This window comes from Narcine bancroftii, chromosome 2 (assembly GCF_036971445.1).
Source record: "Narcine bancroftii isolate sNarBan1 chromosome 2, sNarBan1.hap1, whole genome shotgun sequence".
Classification (NCBI taxonomy): Eukaryota; Metazoa; Chordata; class Chondrichthyes; order Torpediniformes; family Narcinidae; genus Narcine; species Narcine bancroftii.
The window spans coordinates 371,682,665-371,702,233 of record NC_091470.1 but is presented as its reverse complement, the minus strand read 5'-3'; the positions used below and the strand labels follow the sequence as shown (position 1 = coordinate 371,702,233).

The 19,569-nt window shown below is 42.3% G+C and overlaps 1 protein-coding gene across 2 annotated transcripts in view; it reads right to left on the bottom strand.

Annotated features, from left to right (window-relative positions):
- LOC138755874 (actin, non-muscle 6.2-like) overlaps positions 1–18,989 on the bottom strand; it is a 33,355-nt gene extending 14,366 nt beyond the window's left edge. The window contains exons 1-2 of one of the 2 annotated variants that reach the window (XM_069922620.1): positions 18,965–18,989; positions 1,033–1,181 (exon numbers count right to left, since the gene is read on the bottom strand). In XM_069922620.1, coding sequence (XP_069778721.1) covers positions 1,033–1,158 — 126 coding nt within the window. In that variant the 5' untranslated portion in view covers positions 1,159–1,181; positions 18,965–18,989. Of the gene's footprint in view, positions 1–1,032; positions 1,182–1,334; positions 1,406–18,964 lie in introns of those variants that run through there. The other variant, XM_069922619.1, reaches the window with a different exon arrangement.
- Between the last annotated feature and the right edge of the window lie 580 nt (positions 18,990–19,569).

The window sequence follows — 19,569 nt, the reverse complement described above, 5'->3', positions numbered from 1 at the left end:
CAAGGTGAAAGAGATTGTTTGCAGGTATCAGGATGTCTGGCAAGTTCTTGTCAAAATATACCTGGCCCCAATTTAGAGCTTCAACTTGCGGACCACATAATTCTTACTGTAACTATTGTGGTTGCTGGAGTTAAACTGGAAAGACTGCAGATGCTGGGGTCGAGAGCAACACAGAGCCATGCTGGAAAAACTCAGCAGGTCACACTGAAGTAAAGGGTAACCGACATTTCAGTTGTGGTACAGTACAGTAGAACCCCCTTATCCAAGACCCCCCAGCGGATGCCTGAAATTGCGGATAGTGCCAAACCCTTTATAGGCCATGTCGTTGTGATAACCAAGACGGCTACTAACTGACTAATGGGCAGGTAGTTTATACAGCGTGGATACGCTGGACAAAGGGATGACTCACATCCCGGGTGAGACACCGCACAATTTCACCCCACTACTCAGAGCAGCGTGCAATTTAAAACTTATGAATTGTTTATTTCTGGATTACCTATTTAATATTTTCGGACCACGGTTGACCGCAAGCAAATGAAACCTCAGATAAGGACCCGAGTGTTCCCCCTACTGTCACTTGTCCTGCCTCATCTCCCAAAAGGGAGTAGAGTTGCCCCATTCTAGTAGAACCACCTCCATAATGCTTGAGAAAACTTTCCTGGACACTCTAATTCTACTCCATCTAAACCCTTATCTCTGGGGCAGGCCCATTCAATATCAGGGAAGTTAAAGCTATCTATTACAGTTTTAATATCTTTGGAGCTATCTGTGATTTCTCTACATATTTGCTCTTCGAATTCCCATCAACTACTGAGGGGCATTTATAACCCCAAAGTGATCAGCCCTTCTTATTTTACCAGATGACCATTCAGTCCAAAGGACACAGCCACATTGCACAGAGGGACCCCCTCTCAAACATATACATACTTGAATAGGCTGTGGTTTACAAGGCACAAATAACACTTTAGACAGGAGAGTAAGTTAACTCACAGACAGGGACACAAGTGGAATCACTCAGCTGAGAGCACTCACCTGGTGCCGAGGCCGCCCCACGATGGAGGGAAACACGGCTCTGGGGGCATCGTCCCCTGCAAACCCAGCCTTGCACATCCCAGACCCATTGTCGACCACCAGCGCAGCAATCTCATCCTCGGCCATGGTTTACAGTGAGCAGGAGGTGACTGAAACAGAGAGAAGCACCGTTTTACAGTGAGACACAAGCACAGCTCCCAAATCACTCAGATTCCACAACACAAACCAAACAAAACGGACTCAAACCACGCCCAAGCAAACACCATTCACAGGTAGAATCAGAACCTTCATCGTTCTCTTACCTTACAAGACAGGGCAAAACAACTCAATGGCACCACCCCACCCTCCTTCCTTGCTTTATACCAGACAGGAGACCCACCACACCCTCAAGGAATCCAACCACTTAGGTGAAAGGGAAGCAGCCAAGCACAGCCAATTGTCACCCAGAGGTGGATCTGAAACTGTCAATCATTTACTGGCCCTTTCATTTCAACATTAAACCTTTTCATTTTCTATTTTAACAGTAAAGCTTGTTTCAAAGTTCCCACAAAATTCATCAGGCAGAAATGCTTTTACTAATGGGGGAGTCTTGCCCAAAGGGCCATTAAAAACTGGGGTGTGTAGAAATTCCTTCTGTCAGAGGAATCCTCTATCCCTCCCCCACCGAGGCCAGTGTAGGCCAGATCTAGTCAAATATTTGAAAGATCAAAGAATTGAAGGTGATGGGGAACTGGCACATAAATACAGAGACAGCGGTCAAACACTGCAGGCTGCAGACACCTTGACTGAAGTAAAAACACAATCCTGGAGAAACTCAGCAGGCCAAACAGGGTACTTTATTGAGTAAAGAAATGTAACGAATGTTTCGGGCTTGAGCCCTTCATCAAGGTATGAGCACAATGTAAAATCAGACCAAAATGCTGGAGGAACTCAGCCGGTCTTTCAACATCCATAAAAGACAAAGATATTTTGCTGACATTTTGGGCTTGAGTCCTTCTTCAAGGAAAAAGCAGAATAAGCCAATAAGCAGGATCTCAGAATTCAGACCATGCTGGGCCAGGGGAGGAAGGAATCCAGGCCAACAAAAGGTGCTCAGTGGATATGATAAAGAGAAAGGTGAGAATTGATCATGTCTGTGAAAGGAGACAGGGATGGGAGAGACGGAGCTGGGGGAAGGTGACAGGGATGAAGTGGGGGGGGGGGCGTAATGAAAACCAGCAAAGTCGATATTAATGCTGTCCGGTTATATGCAGGTGGACTCAGTCTAGGAGTAAAGGAGACCACGGGCAGACATCTCAGCAAGGGAATGGGATGGGAAATTGAAGAGGGTGGTCACTGGAAGATCCACGCTACTGCAGCGGACATTGTACAGAGCTGAGGTGCTCAATAAAGTGATCTCCTAGACTGCACCCAGTCTCTCCAAAGTAAAGGAGATCATAACAGGAGCACTGGATGGAGTAGGTGATCCCTGCAGATTCGTAAGTGAAATGTTGCTTCACTTGGAAGGACTGCTTGGGGCCCTGAATGGTGCTGAGGAGGTGTGGGCGCATGTGGAGCATCTCCTGCGGTCACAGGGGTAGGTCCCAAAGCGACGATTGGTGGGGAGGAAGGAGAGGACAAGGTAGTCACTGAAGGAGCGGACCCTGTGGAAGGAGGAGAGGGGAATATGTGTCTAGTGATATAACCATATAACCATATACAGCACAGAATAGGCCAGTTTGGCCCTACTAGTCCATGCTGGAACAAATCCCCACCCTCCTAGTTCCACTGACCAGCACCTGATCCATACCCCTCCAATCCTCTCCCCTCCATGTAATTTTCCTTAAACATAAATAATGTCCTTGCTTCAACCACCTCTGCCGGAAGTTTATTCTACATCCCAACCACCCTCTGCGTGAAGAAATTTCCCCTCAAGTTCCCCTTATAATTTTCCCCTTTCAATCTCAAACCATGGCCTCTGGTTTGAATATCCCTCACTCTTAATTTAAAAAGCCTATCCACATTGACTCTCTCTATCTCTTTTAAAATCTTGAACACCTCCATCAAATCCCCCCTCAATCTTCTACGCTCCAGAGAAAAAATCTCCAGGCTACTCAACCTTTCTCTGTAACTCAAACCCGGACATCCTGTCAACATTCTCGTGAACCTTCTCTGCACTCTCTCTATTTTGTTTATATCCTTCCTATAATTTGGTGACCAAAACTGTACACAGTACTCCAAATTTGGCCTCACCAATGCTTTGTACAATTTCATCATAACCTCCCTACTCTTGAATTCAATACTCCGATTTATGAAGGCCAACATTCCAAATGCCTTCTTCACCACACCATCTACCTGAGTATCAGCCTTGAGGGTACTATTTACCATAACTCCTAAATCTCTTTGTTGCTCTGCACTCCTCAATTGTCTACCATTTAATGCATATGACCTATTTAGATTTGCCTTTCCAAAATGCAACACTTCACACTTATCCGTATTAAATTCCATCAGCCATTTCTCAGCCCATTCTCTAGCTTTCCTCTATCTCTTTTTAAGCTACGGTAATCTTCCTCACTATCCACAATACCACCAATCTTTGTATCATCTACTTATCTAATTCACCACCCCTTATTCCAGATCGTTAATATATATAACAAACAATAGTGGACCCAGGACCGAACCCTGAGGAACTCCACTAGTCACCGGCCTCCAATTTGACAAACAATTTTCTACCACTACTCTCTGACACCTCCCATCCAAACATTGCTGAATCCATTTCACTACTTTTTTATTTATACCTAATGCCTCCACCTTTTTACCTAACCTCCTGTGGGGAACTTTGTCAAAAGCTTTACTAAAGTCTAAACAGACAACATCCACAGCCTTCCCTTCATCAATCTTTTTCGTAACCCCCTCGAAAAACTCTATAAGGTTTGCTAAGCATGATCTACCCCTGACAAAACCATGCTGACTACTACCTATCAATCCCTGTACTTCCAAATATTTGTAAATGCCATCCCTCAGAACACTTTCCATCAACTTGCCCACCACAGACGTCAGACTTACAGGCCTATAATTCCCAGATTTACATTTGAACCCTTTCTTAAACAGCGGAACCACATGCGCCACCCTCCAATCCTCTGGCACTACCCCCGTGACCAGTGACATCCTAAATATCTCTGTTAATGGCCCCACTATCTGTCCACTAGCCTCCCTGAGTGTCCTTGGGAATACTTTGTCCGGACCCTGAGATTTGTCCACTTTTATCTTTTTTAACACAGCCATTACTACCTCCTCGGTTATCCTTATATGATTCATGACCTCCCCACTATTTTTCTTTACTTCAACTGGTACAATATTTTTTTCGCTAGTGAATACCGAGGAAAAATCATTTAAAATTTCCCCCATCTCCTCTGACTTCTCACTCAGCCTACCCTCACTATCTACAAGGGGTCCAATTTTATCCCTCACTAATCTTTTACTTTTAATGTACCTATAGAAACCCTTTGGATTTATTTTTACTCTGTCTGCCAAAGCCTCTTCGTGCCTCTTTTTGGCCTTTCTAATTTCTTTCTTAAGATTTTTTCTACACTCCTTGTAGTCCTCTTTCAATTTCTCATCACCCTGCTCTTTATACCTCTTGTACACCTCCCTCTTTCTCCTAACCAAATTTCCAATATTCCTCAAAAACCAAGCCTCCCTATGATTTCCAACCTTTCCTTTGATCCTCACTGGGACATATCTACTCTGTACCCTCAAAATTTCTTCTTTGAATATTCTCATTTTTCATTTATATCCTTTCCTGAAAAAAATCATGTCCCACTCAATACTCCCCAAATCCATTCTTATTCCTTCGAAATTTGCTTTTCTCCAATCCAGAACCTCAACTTTAGGCCCTTCTTTGCTCTTCCCTAAAACTACCCTAAAACTAATAGAACCCAATTGGTTCTCCAACATTAACCTCAGACACCTGACCTATCTCGTTCCCTAACAGGAGATCCAGTATTACACAGTCCTGAGTCGGTTCCTCTACGTATTGATTAAGAAAACTATCTTGTACACATTTGACAAACTCGAGCCCATCCAGCCCTCTAAATGTATGGGTATCCCAATCAATGTGAGGGAAGTTAAAATCTCCCATGATCACTACCTTATGTTTATTACACATATATGCTATCTCCTTACAAATTTGTTCCTCCAATTTTCTTGGTCCATTTGGTGGTCTGTAATACACCCCTATTAGCACCCTCATGCCTCCTCCACCCCTCAATTCCACCCAAACAGCCTCACTGGACGATCCCTCCAAACCATCCTCCCACCTCACGGCAGTAATGTCCTCCTTAACAAGCAGAGCAACTCCTCTCCCTTTTTTACCCCCTGATCTATCACATCTAAAACATTTGTATTCTGGAATATTTAGTTGCCAGTCCTGACCCTCATGTAGCCAGGTCTCACTAATTGCCACCACATCATGATTCCAAGTGCCAATCCATGCTCGAAGCTCATCTACCTTGTTCACTATGCTTCTTGCATTAAAGTACATGCATTTCAGAGAATGACCTTCACATATATTCCCTATTCTACCTTTTACCTTAACCTCCATCCTTCCTTTGTTATCTTTATCATTCTTAACTAGGTGGCCATGCATCCTAGACACTGCTCGCAAACTCTGCTCCCCACCCCCCTGCCAAACTAGTTTAAACCCTCCCCCACAGCTCTAGCAAATCTGCTTGCCAGGATATTGGTCCCCCTCCAGTTCAAGTGGAGTCTGTCTCTTTTGTACAGGTCTGACCTTCCCCAGAAGAGATCCCAATGATCCAAAAATCTTATCCCCTGCCCCCTGCACCAACTCTTGAGCCACGCATTCATCCTCCACATCCTCCTATTTCTACCTTCTCTAGCACGTGGCACTGGTAGCAATCCAGAGATTACTACCTTAGAGGTCCTGTTTTTTAACTTCCTGCCTAATTTTATCAGGACCTCATCCCCACTTCTAACTAAGTCATTGGTCCCCACATGGACCACGACTTCTGGCTGTTCTCCTTCCCCTTGCAGAATTATGTGAACTCGATCAGAGACATCCCGGACCCTAGTACCAGGGAGGCAACAGACCAACCTGGATCCCCGATCTCGTCCAACAAACCTCCTATCCGTCCCTCTGACAAGTGAGTCCCCAACCACAATTACCCTGTTCTTATCCCTCCTTCCCTTCTGAGCCTCAGGGGCAGTCCCTGTGCCAGAGACCTGACCCCCACAACTCATCCCTGATAGGCTGTTCCCCCCAGCAGTATCCAATGATGGTATGCCTTCGGCAGGGTCCACTCCCTCCGCATACATATGCTATCAGGAGGATGTAATCCTGCTGGAGAGGAAACAGAGGAGATTGACCAGCATGTTGCCTGGAACAGTCCAGTTTGGTTAAGAGAGCCTGGAAAGGCTGGGTCTGTTCTCCCTGGAGCGTGGGATGTTAGAATGGGACACAGTAGAAATATATAAAAATAATGAGGGTTATGGAAAATGTAGACTTCTAGGAAGCATTTCCCCAAGGCATTAGGGTCAGAACAGGAATTGTGAGCTGAATGGCCTCTTGCTGTGCTATAAAATACAGACTCTAGGCTTCTGTACCCCCCTCTGCAACTGGATCCTTGACTTTCTCATTGAAAAACCACAGTCAGTACAAATTAGAAACAACATCTCCTCCTCACTGATTATCAACACAGGCACACCCTAAGAATGCGTGCTTAGCCCACTGCTCTATTCATTATACACCCATGACTGTCTGGCCAGGCACAATTCCAGTGCCATCTACAAGTTTTCCTGATGAGACCACAGTTGTTGGCAGAATCACAAATGGCAATGAGGAAGTGTACAGGAGGGAGATAGATCAGCTCGTTGAATGGTGTAATGACAACAACCTTGCACACAACATTAGCAAAACCAGGAGATAATTGTGGATTTAAGGAGGAAGTCAGGGGAACAGGACCCAGTCCTCATCAAGGACTTAGTTGTGGAGAGGGCCAAGAATGTCAAATTCCTGGGCGTCAGCATCTCTGAGGATCTGTCCTGGGGCCTCCATGTTCATCCAATCACAAAGAAGGCTCGCCAGCGGCTATACTTTGCGAGGTGTTTGAGGAGATTCTGTACATCACCAAAGACTCTTGTAAACTTCGACAGGTATACCGTGGAGAGCATTCTGGCTGGTTGCATCACTGCCTGGAATGGAGGCGCCAACTCTCAGAACAAGAATAAACCCCAGAGGGTTGTTAACTCAGCCTGCAGCATCACAGGCACAGACTTCACTCCATCGAGGATGTCTACATGAGGCAGTGAATTAAAAAAGCAGCCTCTATCCTCAAGGACCCCCACCACCCAGGCCATGCCCTCTTCACTCTGCTACCATCAGGGAAAAGGTACAGGAGCCCAAAAGAAAAGCTTGAGTGTGAAGTTGTTGTTGGTGCACCATTCGGACAAGTTTTCAATCTCCATCCTATTGCTTGACTCATTCTCTTCCTTTATACAACCGACTACCGTGGTTTCATTGGAAAATACAATGGTTATGCTGTTATACTGAGCTACAGATTCGTAGGTGTAAAGTGAGTAGAAGAGTTACGTGATGGAGTAGTGGCCAGTAGGGTAAAACCAGCCCTCTCCAGAAAAGAAGAAAATAAGTCAAGAAAAGACAAAGTTCAATAGATACAAAATATAAGAAATAAAAGATAAAGTTGTAGAGAAAAGAAAGAAAAAGGCACCCAAGACGGAAAAAGTAAAAACAACGGGGAAAAAAAGACGCCGGAAAAGAAAGAAGGCCTTACCTGCACAAAGAAACAGGGAGCCGTCATGGAGAAGAGCGCCTGATCTCCGAGGTTGGTGATGACCCCATGGAGTCGCGACCCCCCCCCCCCCGACCGCTGGACTGCAAAAATGGCTCTCTGAGCCAAACAAAAATGTGCAGTGCGCAAACTAAGGAGAAGGAAAACACTGATGGGAGGGGGTCTCAGCCGAGGAGCGGGCAACCACAACGCGACCAGCTGAGGGACGTCCGACAGCAGGGCTCTCAGCTGGAAGAAGAGGAGGAAAGTCGACGGGGTGAAAGGAAAGAAGACTAGTAACAGGAGGCTCCACAGATGAGCAACTCAGAAGAAGGGGACCAACAGCAAGAGGCCCAGCAAGAAGAGGCCCAACAAAGTGAGACAAACAGCTTATCAGGAAAGTCAGAAGAGACACAGATATAAAGAAGAGAAGAAGATACAAACACAGAAGAAGAGGAAGACCAAGATCTTCACAGAGAGATAGAAGGTAGAACAGATGGACAGAATATAGAGCCTTTTTTGAAGACCAAAGTAGAGCATTAAAAGAATGGTTATCATTACAATTTAGTGCAATTAAAAGAAAAATGAAAAGAGCAGAAGATAAAATGCAAAGATTAGAACTAGTCACGACAGAAATAGGGAAAAGAGTAGAAAATGTGGAAGAACAAAAAACGGCTGTAGAAATGGAAGTAAACATACTCAAGGATTGATATGTTTTTTGTTGTCAACCCATATTCAAGGGAGAGTTAGGAAAACTGAATATAAAGCTAGATTGCTATCTGATCATTCACCCCTGTTATTAGCAATAGAACTGGAGGACATCCCACCAAGAACATATAGTTGGAGGTTAAACTCCATGCTACTTAAAAGACAGGAATTTAGAGTGTTTATTGAATGTCAAATTAAAACAAAATTTGAAATAAATACAGAATCAGTGAAAGACAAATTTATATTATGGGACGCAACGAAAGCCTTCATTAGAGGGCAGATAATGTTATGTAACTAAGATGAAAAAGGAATACAATCGGGTAATAGAGCAGTTGGAAAGGGAGATAGTAAGTACAGAAAAGGAACTAGTAAAAAGGGAAGATATAACAAAAAGGAGAGAATTGGCAGACAAAAAAATAAAACACGAAACATTACAAATGTATAAGGTGAAAATAAAGCAAAAGTATTATGAACTAGGAGAAAAAACACATAAAATATTAGCCTGGCAACTTAAAATAGAACAAGCTAAAAGAACTGTATTGGCATCAAGGAAAAAGGACAAACAAATTACATATAATCCAAGAGAGATTAATGAGAACTTTAAGGAATTCTATGAACAATTATACCAAACTGAGAACGAGGGGAAAGATGATAAAGTAGAAGAGTTTTTAGCTAAAATTGAACTGCTAAAATTGCAAGAGGAGGAACAAAACAAACTGATAAAACCATTTGAAATAGAGGAAGTACAGGACATATTTAAAAAGCTGCTGAACAATAAAGCACCTGGAGAGGATGGATTTCCAATAGAATTCTATAAAACATTTAAAGAGTTATTAATTCCTCCTCTCCTGGAAATAATGAACCAAATAGAAGAAACACAAAACTTGCCAGATTCATGTAAGGCAGCAATAATTACAGTACTACCAAAGACTGGGAAGGATCCACTAACACCAGCATCATATAGACCAATATCTCTACTTAATTCAGATTATAAGATAATAGCAAAATTATGAGCGAACAGATTGGCTGATTGTGTACCAAAAATAATAAAACAAGATTAAACGGGATTTATTAAGAAAAGACGAACAGCTGATAATGTTTGTAAATTTATTAATTTAATTCATGCAGTTCAAGGAAATAAGAAGCCAACAGTGGCTGTTGCTTTAGACCAGGGGTGTCAAACTCAAATTCACGGAGGGCCAAAATTAAAAACTTGGACTAAGTCGAGGGCTGAACTAAATATTTATTGAAAATTTTCAACAACATCTGCATGTTTTCTCTTCTTTCAACATATGTAATGTTAAACTTTTTCTTATTAAAATAAATGTTTAATAATAGTTTTGGATAAACTCTTTCCAGAAGCATTAACAAATGAGAAATAAAATATTCAATAAATAATATTTCTTTATAGAGGATTTGTCAAATGTTGCTAGTGTGCTGTCGAATAGTAAAATCTGAGGGCTATTGAGAATGTGGGAGAATAACATGATTCCTGAAACAATCAAATGGGTGACTGATTGTGGGCATGAACTCTAGCAGGGTTATTTGCCATGCCCTTTTTCCATTGGTACAGATATCCTTTGATTGACACACTTTTCAAGTTTTATGCCTAATGAGCTTGTATCCAGGTGCAGGACCATTTTTAACCAGGAATATATTGGAAGATCGTTTTATCCTGAGATTAAAGTTCATAATACTTACTCAGGCCTGTGTGCGGGAGGGCGGGGTTTGCGGGCGATCGGGTTGGACAATGACAGTGCGGGGGCATCGGCTCTCGCTGCAGGGCGGCATCTCGGTGGATCAGCGGCCCCGTCACCGTGAGTCGCGGGTCGGCCTGCGGCAGGGAGGGGGAGTGGGCAATGGTCCTGGCGAGGTCAGGCCCCCTGAGTTTCTGCCGGACCCCCCTTGACCTGCTGAGTTTCTCCCGGACCCCCCTTGACCTGCTGAGTTTCTGCCGGACCCCCCTTGACCTGCTGAGTTTCTTCCGGACCCCCCTTGACCTGTTGAGTTTCTCCCAGACCTCCCTTGACCTGTTGAGTTTCTCCGGACCCCCCTTGACCCGCTGAGTTTCTCCCGGACCCCCTCCCCTTGACCTGCTGAGTTTCCCTCGGACCCCCCTTTGACCTGCTGAGTTTCTCCCGGATCCCCCTTTGACCTGCTGAGTTTCTCCCGGATCCCCCTTTGACCTGCTGAGTTTCTCCCTTCTGGTGTTTTTACGAGAACCACAGACTTTCGCTCATACATTGATGAGGGGGATCAAGGGCTCGCGGGCCAGAGTTTGACATGTGTGCTTTAGACGCAGGAAAAGCCTTTGACAGAGTAGAATGGAATTATTTATTCAAAGTATTACAGAGGTTCAATCTACCAGTAAAATATATTAATTGGTTTAAAGCATTATAATATGGATAATTAGTGAAGGTAAAAGTAAATGGATATATATCGAACCCATTTAAATTAAGTAGGTCAACTAGACAGGGATGTCCATTATCCCCCTCACTGTTCGCTTTAGCAATAGAACCATTGGCAGAACTGATAAGAACAGAAAATAAAATAAAAGGGATAAAAATAAAGGAGAAGGAGTATAAAATCAGTTTATTTGCAGATGACATCATAGTATAATTAACAGAACCAGAAATATCAATAAAAGAATTACATAAGAAATTGAAGGAATATGGAGAAATATCGGGGTACAAGATCAACGCAAATAAAAGTGAAGTGATGTCAATGAGTAACGCGGATTATACAGAACTTTAAAAAAAGAATCACTATTTAAATGGCAAACACAAGCAATCAGATACCTAGGTATTAGGTTAGATAATAACTTAAGCCTCTTGTACAAATTAAATTATCAGCCACTAATAAAGAAATTGCAGGAAGACTTGGAACATTGGAAAGAATTACCGCTAACATTGATAGGGAGGGTAAACTGCATTAAAAATGAACGTGTTCCCAAGGATACAAAATAATTATTTCAATCATTACCAATTCCTTTAACAGAGAAATTTTTTAATCGACTAAAGAAAATAACAAGGAAATTCTTGTGAAAAGGGGAGGAAACCGAGGATAGCGTTAGATGAATTAACAGAGAGGTACAACCAAGCTGGTTTACAGTTACCAAACTTTAAAAAACCAGACAAGGGAAAAACCAGACTGGACTAAGATAGAACTAGATAAAATAGGGGAAAGGTACCGGAACATATACTTTATAAGTGGGATGAAAAGCTGGTGCAATATAAAAGCTCACCGGTACTGCATCATTTACTCAATATATGGAAGAAGATTCATTTAGCAAGGAAAAAAACAAATTACCAACTACCAATATTACTACTGATGCAAAATCCACTAATCCCTTTTATAATAGATAACCTTTCCTTTAAAGAATGGGAGAGAAAAGGAAATAAAAGAATAGAAATTTGTTTTTTGGGAAATAATTTATTAACATTTGAACAGTTGAAGTACAAATATGGAATAACTCATGGAACAATGTTTGCATATCATCAACTGAAAGCTTATTTAAAGGATAAATTAGTAAACAGACTGAGATTACCAGAAGGAAGCAGCTTTGAATATGTGATTACAGAAACAATGATAATAAAAAAATTTATAACGAACATGTACATTAAGCTGCAAGAGAAGGAAAATGATGAAATAAGCTATAAACCCAAACAAAAGTGGGAAAAGGATTTAAACATAAAGATAAAAAATGAAACAAGGGAAAAGTTATGTTCTGGAACTATGAAGAATATAATAAACACAAGGTTTACATGATACAGTATAGTTGGTTACACAGGGTATATATCATGCCCCAAAAGTTAAATAAATGGGACCCAACATAGATGGGATCCAACACGATCAGATATATGTTTTTGCTGTAAGAAGGAAATGGGAACAACAAATATATGCAATTTGGGCATGTACGAAAGTGAAAATGTTTTGGGAAGATCTAAATCAAATAATAAATAAAATCACAAAAAGCAACAAACCAAAAAATCCAGAGATCTTTCTTCTAAGTATATAAGAAGTAAGGAATTAGACCTCAAATTGGATAAAGTGCAAAAAAGATTTATTATAGCCTTAGCTGTAGCAAAATAATGTATAATATCAACTTGGAAAATAGAAGAGAGCCTGAGAATACAGCAATGGTACATAGAAATGAATAAATGTATTCCATTGGAAAAAATAACATATAATTTAAAAAATAAAGTCACATTATTTGAACAAATTTGGGAACCGTACATGGAACACAATAGAGAGGGCTCGCCTTGGACCTCCACCCCCTAAAATGATAAGAAGACAAAACTACTTGATCCAGTGTGTAAAAGTAGATGACACATTTTTCTTGTTTATTTTCATTGTGTGATTACATTGCTTAATGGTTTTATTGTATTGTATATGTTGAATATTTATTGGTTTTGGAGGGGGTGGGAAGGGGGGAGGGAAGGTAGGAGGGAAAAAAGGGAGAAAATGCCACTGTGTATATTTAATGAGAAACGTTCGTATATATTTTGGTTGATATGGTTCACAGTATGAAAAATAAAAAATTATATTAAAAAAGAACAGGGGGCTAAGAACACAGCCCTGTGGTTCTCTGGTACTGATGAAGATTGTGGAGGAGAAAATGAATCCCTAATAGAACTATAGAATCAGGTCTTGGAGTTTTCTGATCAGTTTTGAGGGGATGATGGTGTTAAATCCCAAATTGTAGTCGATAAAGAGCATCTTGATGTATCTTTGCTATCCAGGAGTTCCAGGGCTTTGTGTAGAGCCAGTGAGATGGCATCCACCGTAGACCTATTGCTACAACAGGCAAACTGGAATGTATCCATGTCACTGATCAGACAGGAGTTGATCTGCTTCACCACCAGCTTTTCAAATCACTTCATCACAGTTGATGTAAATGCTACTGGCCGATAGTCATTAAGGCAGGTTACTGCACTCTCCTTGGGTTGATCGACGCCTGTTTGAAACAGGTATCCCACGCCCTGCTGGAGTGAGATATTGAAGATATCCGCGAATACTTTGGGAAGTTGATCAGCGCAGATTTTTATGGGGACAGGCCCCATAACTCTAGGTCTCAGCTCTTCGTCCTCATTCCAGGACTGTTTAACTGTGAAAGGGATTCTGCCTCTCCCACCCTTCCAGGCACTGGATTCCACTCCCTTTGGTGGATAAAACTTCCCTCTTCTCCTCTTTAAACATTTAAAATTTCTTTGGAGGAACAACTCCAGATATTCCGTCTTGGCAGTCTCCACCAGACAGCATTAGTATGAATTTCTCCAGTTTCCATTAACCTACTCTATCCTAGTCTCCCCCTTCTCCATCCCTTCTCCTCTAGCTCCCCACCCCTTTTCCTTCCCTCTCCATTCAGAGAGCTACCCTCTCCTCCAGGTCTCCATATCCAGACCTGGATCCACCTGTAACCTGTACTCGTCCACCTTCCCCTTCCTCCCTCCTCTCCTCCACCCTCCCCCACCTCTTTATTCAGGCAGCTGCATGGTTTTGCTTATACCTGTTGAAGGACCCAGACCCGAACGCTAGTTACTCTTTATTTCCCATTGATGCTGCATGACCTGCGGAACTTCTCCGGCATGTTTGCGTATTGTACTTTTAAATCTCTGCCCCATAATTTCCGACCCGTCTGAACACAAGAAAATAGGAGCAGGGCACTTGGCCCCTCAAATCTGCCTCAGTTAAAGTTAACACAAAGATTACAGACACTGAAATCTTGAGCAAGGAAGCGCCAGAGGGACTCAGCAGGTCAGCCAGGGCCCGTCAGTAGAAATGGTCAGTGAATATTTCGGGTTTGGATCCTGAGTTCTGGAATAAAAGGTTCTGGTCTGAAATGTTGACTGACCATTTCTACCCCATAAATGCTGTCTGTCCTGTTGACTCCCTCCAGTAATTTGTTGTTTGTTGCCTTGTTTGAAGACACAAAGGTAGATTTTTGAAGAATAGGGGAATTAAGAGTAATGGAGAACAGAGAAAATAAGGGCAGGAGGCCATTCAGCTCTTCTCCACCGTTCATTAAGGATGATCGTACAACTTTAATACCCTTTTTCTGCTTTTTCTCCAACCCCTTGGATTCCTTTAGCCAGAAGGGCCACATCCAACTCCCTTCTGAATAACGAACCGGCCTCAACAGCCTTCTGTGGCAGGGAGTTCCCCACGTTCACAATTCTTTGAGTGAAGACATTTCTATTCAGCTACGCCCCAAATGGCTTCTCATTCTCCTTAGACAGTGTCCCCTTGTTCTGGACTTCCCAACATCGGGAACATTCTGTCTTGTCCTGTCAGAACTTTATATGTCTCAATGAAATCCCCTCTCATTCTTCTACATTCTAGTCTAGTGAGTATAGCCTTCATCTATCCGGTCTTTCTTCGTCTGTCTGTCCTGCCATTCCAGGGTCAGTCTGGAACCTTCTCTGCACCCTTCCTCCCCCCCCCCCCTCCCCTCATAGAGGAAGAATGTCCTTCCTCAGATTAGGAAACCAAAACTTCACACAGTACTCAAGGTTTGGGCTCATCATTTGAATTGTGCCTGGTCACACAGTCATGTGTAGAGAGAGTAGAGCAGTGGGCTAAGCATGTATCCTTGGGGGGTGTATGATGGATTATATCATATTTTATATTGTATATAGATATGTTTTTGAAGGAGATAGATTGTGGGAGTAGTGTAGGTCATTTAACACACAAACAGATCTCATTTAAAATGCAAGAGCTCTGCTCAAACCACAGTCCAGGCTCCCAGTACCTTTGTAAAGACAATGGAAACTGCTTTGCTGAAGGACTTCACAAGTAGGTGTTAATTAGACATGCAATGGAGTAATGGATTATTAGTTTTGGAAAACAACAGATGAACGGGCTTAGGTCTGGTGCTGCAGTCTGTCTGAATGCAGTTTGCTGTTCCTTCAAGGTCATGTGGTTTTGCAAACTGAGACAGAGAGAGGGAGAGGAGATCAAACAGGCTTTCTCTAACTTTCTCAGAGAGAGAGAGAGAGAGAGAGAGAGAACTGGTTTCTTCAGCATGGCAAGCTGGCAGCCTGTTTAAAACCTATGTGGTGCATACAAGAGGAAATGGCTGGCTGTATAATGTTTCACTTGAAGTAAGGGAAACAAAGAGGAACTTTGTGGTGACCTCCAGAAGAAGTTATCATTTGGAAAACCCTGATGGGGCAAGTTTCTTCGGCAAGACACTGAAGTAACTGATGGAAGTAAATCAGTTTGTGTATGTGTCAAACAAGCAGCAAATCTCTCTCTGAAACCAACAAGAACCTTCCTGAGCGGTAACCATTTAACCGTTTCCACCAAAGCCTGGTGAACTTTATACATGTTAAATTCTGTGCATAGTATAAGTATTTCCTGATACCGGTGAACTTGGAGGAGTGAGAAGTGAAATTGGACTGTAAATGAAAGAATTTTTCTGAACATTGCGCTTAGAATTAGAAGGGGGTTAAGTTAATAGTAATAAGTTAAAGTTTGATCCTGTTTTTATGTTTAAAGAAAATGAAAAGTAACTTTTGTTGAAGTAACTATTTATCTTGGTGAATTTCTATTACTGTTGGGTTTTGGGGTCCTCTAGGCCTGTTACATGTGCCTGTGTTGGGTGTCAGTGAGGAGGAGACATCATTACCGATTTGCACTAACTGTGGTTTTCCTATTAGGAAGCCAAGGATCCGGTTGCAGAGGGAGGTGGAGAAGTCCAGTTATTTGAAGCTTGCTGACCAGTACTGAGGGTATGATCATGTTGAAACCTAACCTGCAGTTGATGAAAAGCAGCCTGATGTCCGTGTTGATGTTATCTAGGTGTGATGTCCGTGTTGATGTTATCTAGGTGTGATGTCCGTGTTGATGTTATCTAGGTGACCTCTGACTGAGTGAAGAACTGAGGAATTTGGATCTGCTGTGGAATGATCGTGGCGATTGGCAAATTACTGTGGGTCCAGGTATTAGGTACAAGTTCATTTTAGCCATGACCAACCTCTCAAACCATTTCATTTAAAGCAGAGGTTGATAGATTCTTGATTAGTGAGGGCATCAAAGGTTGAGAGAAAAAATACTTCAGCCTTGATTGAATGGCAAAGCAGACTCGATGGGCTGGATAACCTAATTCTGCTCCTGTCTCACGTGATGGCGACCAGAACTGCACACAATATTTCAGCTGCGACTATCTACGACTGTGGTTTAACTAACTTTGCCATGTTAGAAGACCTCCCTGCTCTTCCTTCACTGTTCTATCGACCGGTGCTGCCACCTTCAGGGATAAAAAATCAACTGCCGAAGGAACTCAGCCTGACAATCAGCATCTGTGGAGTCAAAGGGATGGTCAATGTTTTAGGTGGAGACCCTGCAACAGAACCCTCAATCTGAAATGTTAACTAACCCTCCACCTCCACAGATGCTGATTAACCTGCAGCTTTCTTCCAGCAGTTTACTTTTGCTCGAGATTCCTGCACCTGAATTTCCTTGACCTTCACTGATCTTTGGCCATGATGCTGAACTCTTCTTCCGCCAGAGGCCTCATCTTCGTCCCCCTTCGCCCGCACCTCAGTGAGTTCTGCACACACCATGATGCCGAACTCTTTCTCTGTCGACCATACCTCATATTCCCGAGAGGATGGCATTAACATCGACTTCGGCAGCTTCCGTTAGTTTCCCCACCCCTCCCCAAGTTTCCTTATGCCTCCTTTCCTCTCTCTCTCTCTCTTTCTCTTCCCTCTATCGTCTTTCCCCCAGCTCTGCTTCCACAGAGCCAAAAACAACCCATCCTCCCTCAGTCAATTCTCACCTTTCCTTTCCTGTCCTCTCCATATCCAATTAGGGTCAGAATCTGAATTTATTGTTCATGAACATGCCATGAATTTTTTTGTTTGTGGCAGCATCACATTTACATAATCCACCCTACAACAATAAATACAGATAGTGCAAAAAAAAGGCAGTCTGTGGTTCACTGTTTATTCAGGAATCTGATGGCCAAGTAAACAACGAACGAGGGGGATTCTCCTGCCTAAAGTGCCTTCGATACAAAATCGACTTACTCCATTCTGGATGGATAATCAACTTTTAAACATTTGGCCTCGGAAAGGAATTAAATAGAAGATTGTTACAAAGGAAGAAATTTAATGGCATTTGAACAATTAAAGAATATGATATACAAAATTATTAATATTAATAAACAAAATTGGTCAAAGTTATGTCAAGATAGCTTGACAAACACTATCAATGCTCGATACAGATTAGTTCACTCTAATTTTTTGCAAAATTATATCTCACACCACCGAAGTTAAATAGATTGAAATTAGACTTATCAGAGCAGTGTTTTAGATGTGGCCAGGAGACAGGTTCTTTTTTACATTCTACTTGGTCCTGTCCTAAAGTGAGACCCTTTTGGATAAACCATATAACAATTACAGCGTAGAAACAGGCCAACTTGGCCTTTCTTGTCCATGCTGAACACTTTCTCTCACCTAACTTTTTTAGAACAGGTTACAGGAATTAAATTCCCACAAAACCCAATGTTATTTTTATTTGGTAATATTGAAGGGAGAAGACCAAAATTGAAATTATCTAAATATCAAAAAGAAATTGTAAAGATTTCCTTAGCAGTATGTCTAGCAGTAACGAGGAAATTGGACTCTCATTTAGGTATGGAGCGATCAAACGCAGAAATGCATGGCTACGCTCCTCTGGATAAGATTACTTGATCTGAGAAATAAATATAAGTTTTTGAACATTTGGTGCCCATATTTACACATTGCGGGAATTAATTTAAGAATGTTTTCCCTAAACTTCGTAACCTCGTTAAGCTCCTGGAAGTATTGAAAGATATAAATGGTCAGAGCTGTGTGGTGAGGGCTGTCCTCTGGCAGCCAGGCCTCCATTCATTTCTCTACTTTTCCTTGTTCTCTATGCTTTTTCTATTTCTTTCTTGGGGGTCTTGTTTAGGGGCAGGGTTTGGGGTTTTTATACCTTCACGATATGAATATTTGATTATTTTGTATTTGGCTACAATTACATGTATGGAATCTGATGGCAGCGAGGAAGAGGCTGTCCTTGTGCCAGCTGAGTAATAATTAACCTTTTGCCTGTGGTCTGCTCTCCTCCCCCTAACCATTCTTCCCCTCTCTCCAGCCTTTTAAGTCAGGTGCTTGCCTGCCTGTTACTTATACCCAGCTGTGGCAGGGCCTAAATCCCATAATCTGTTACAAAACCAAATTTGGTAAAGTAGCAGATGGCAAAGCTTCTCTCCCAGAGGAACTCAACACCTTCTACACACTATTTGATGGCAGTAACAGTGAAGGGCCACCCTTCACACCCCAATGTCCCCTGATGATCCCATCCTGCGTGTATTGAAGGGTGACGTGTGTGCTGCCTTCAGGAGAGTGAATCCAAGGAAAGCATCTGGCTGAGTATTAAAAAATCTGTACTGATCAACTTACCATGGTGTCCACGGATATCTTCAATATCTCACTCCAGCAGGGCATGGGACCCACCAGTTTCAAATGGGCGTCAATCATTCCGGTGCCCAAGAAGACTATTGTAGAAACATCAGAGAAACATCGGAAGAGCAAAAACACATTATGAAAATAAAAAGAACCAAGTGATTTTACTTGGAAGTTACAATTGTGTTGAACTGACAGTGTTGCCAAGTCAGATCTTTTACACTAACATAACGAGTTTATTTTTTCAAAGCAACTTTTTAATTATTTCCCAAAATATTCCTATGCCCCTCTAAAATATTCTTAAGCCCCATGCCGCACCAAAATATTCCCACATCCCACTTTGAATCTATGCTCTACCATGTCCTCGACCACCACGATTCCAACCAGGTCGATGGAAGGAATTCCATTGCACGCCCAAAGCCTGGACCTAACATTTGCTGCTCCAACTCAGTTACCTTCGATTGACATGGTGCTGGCGCTACCTTTGTTTAAGAAGGTGCTGGCGATTCACAAGCAGGTATTTCAGTTCCATCTACTCCTGTTGACTAGGGGAAGATGCTAATCCTTCTACCTTCAATGTAGAGGTCGTGGACATAATGAGA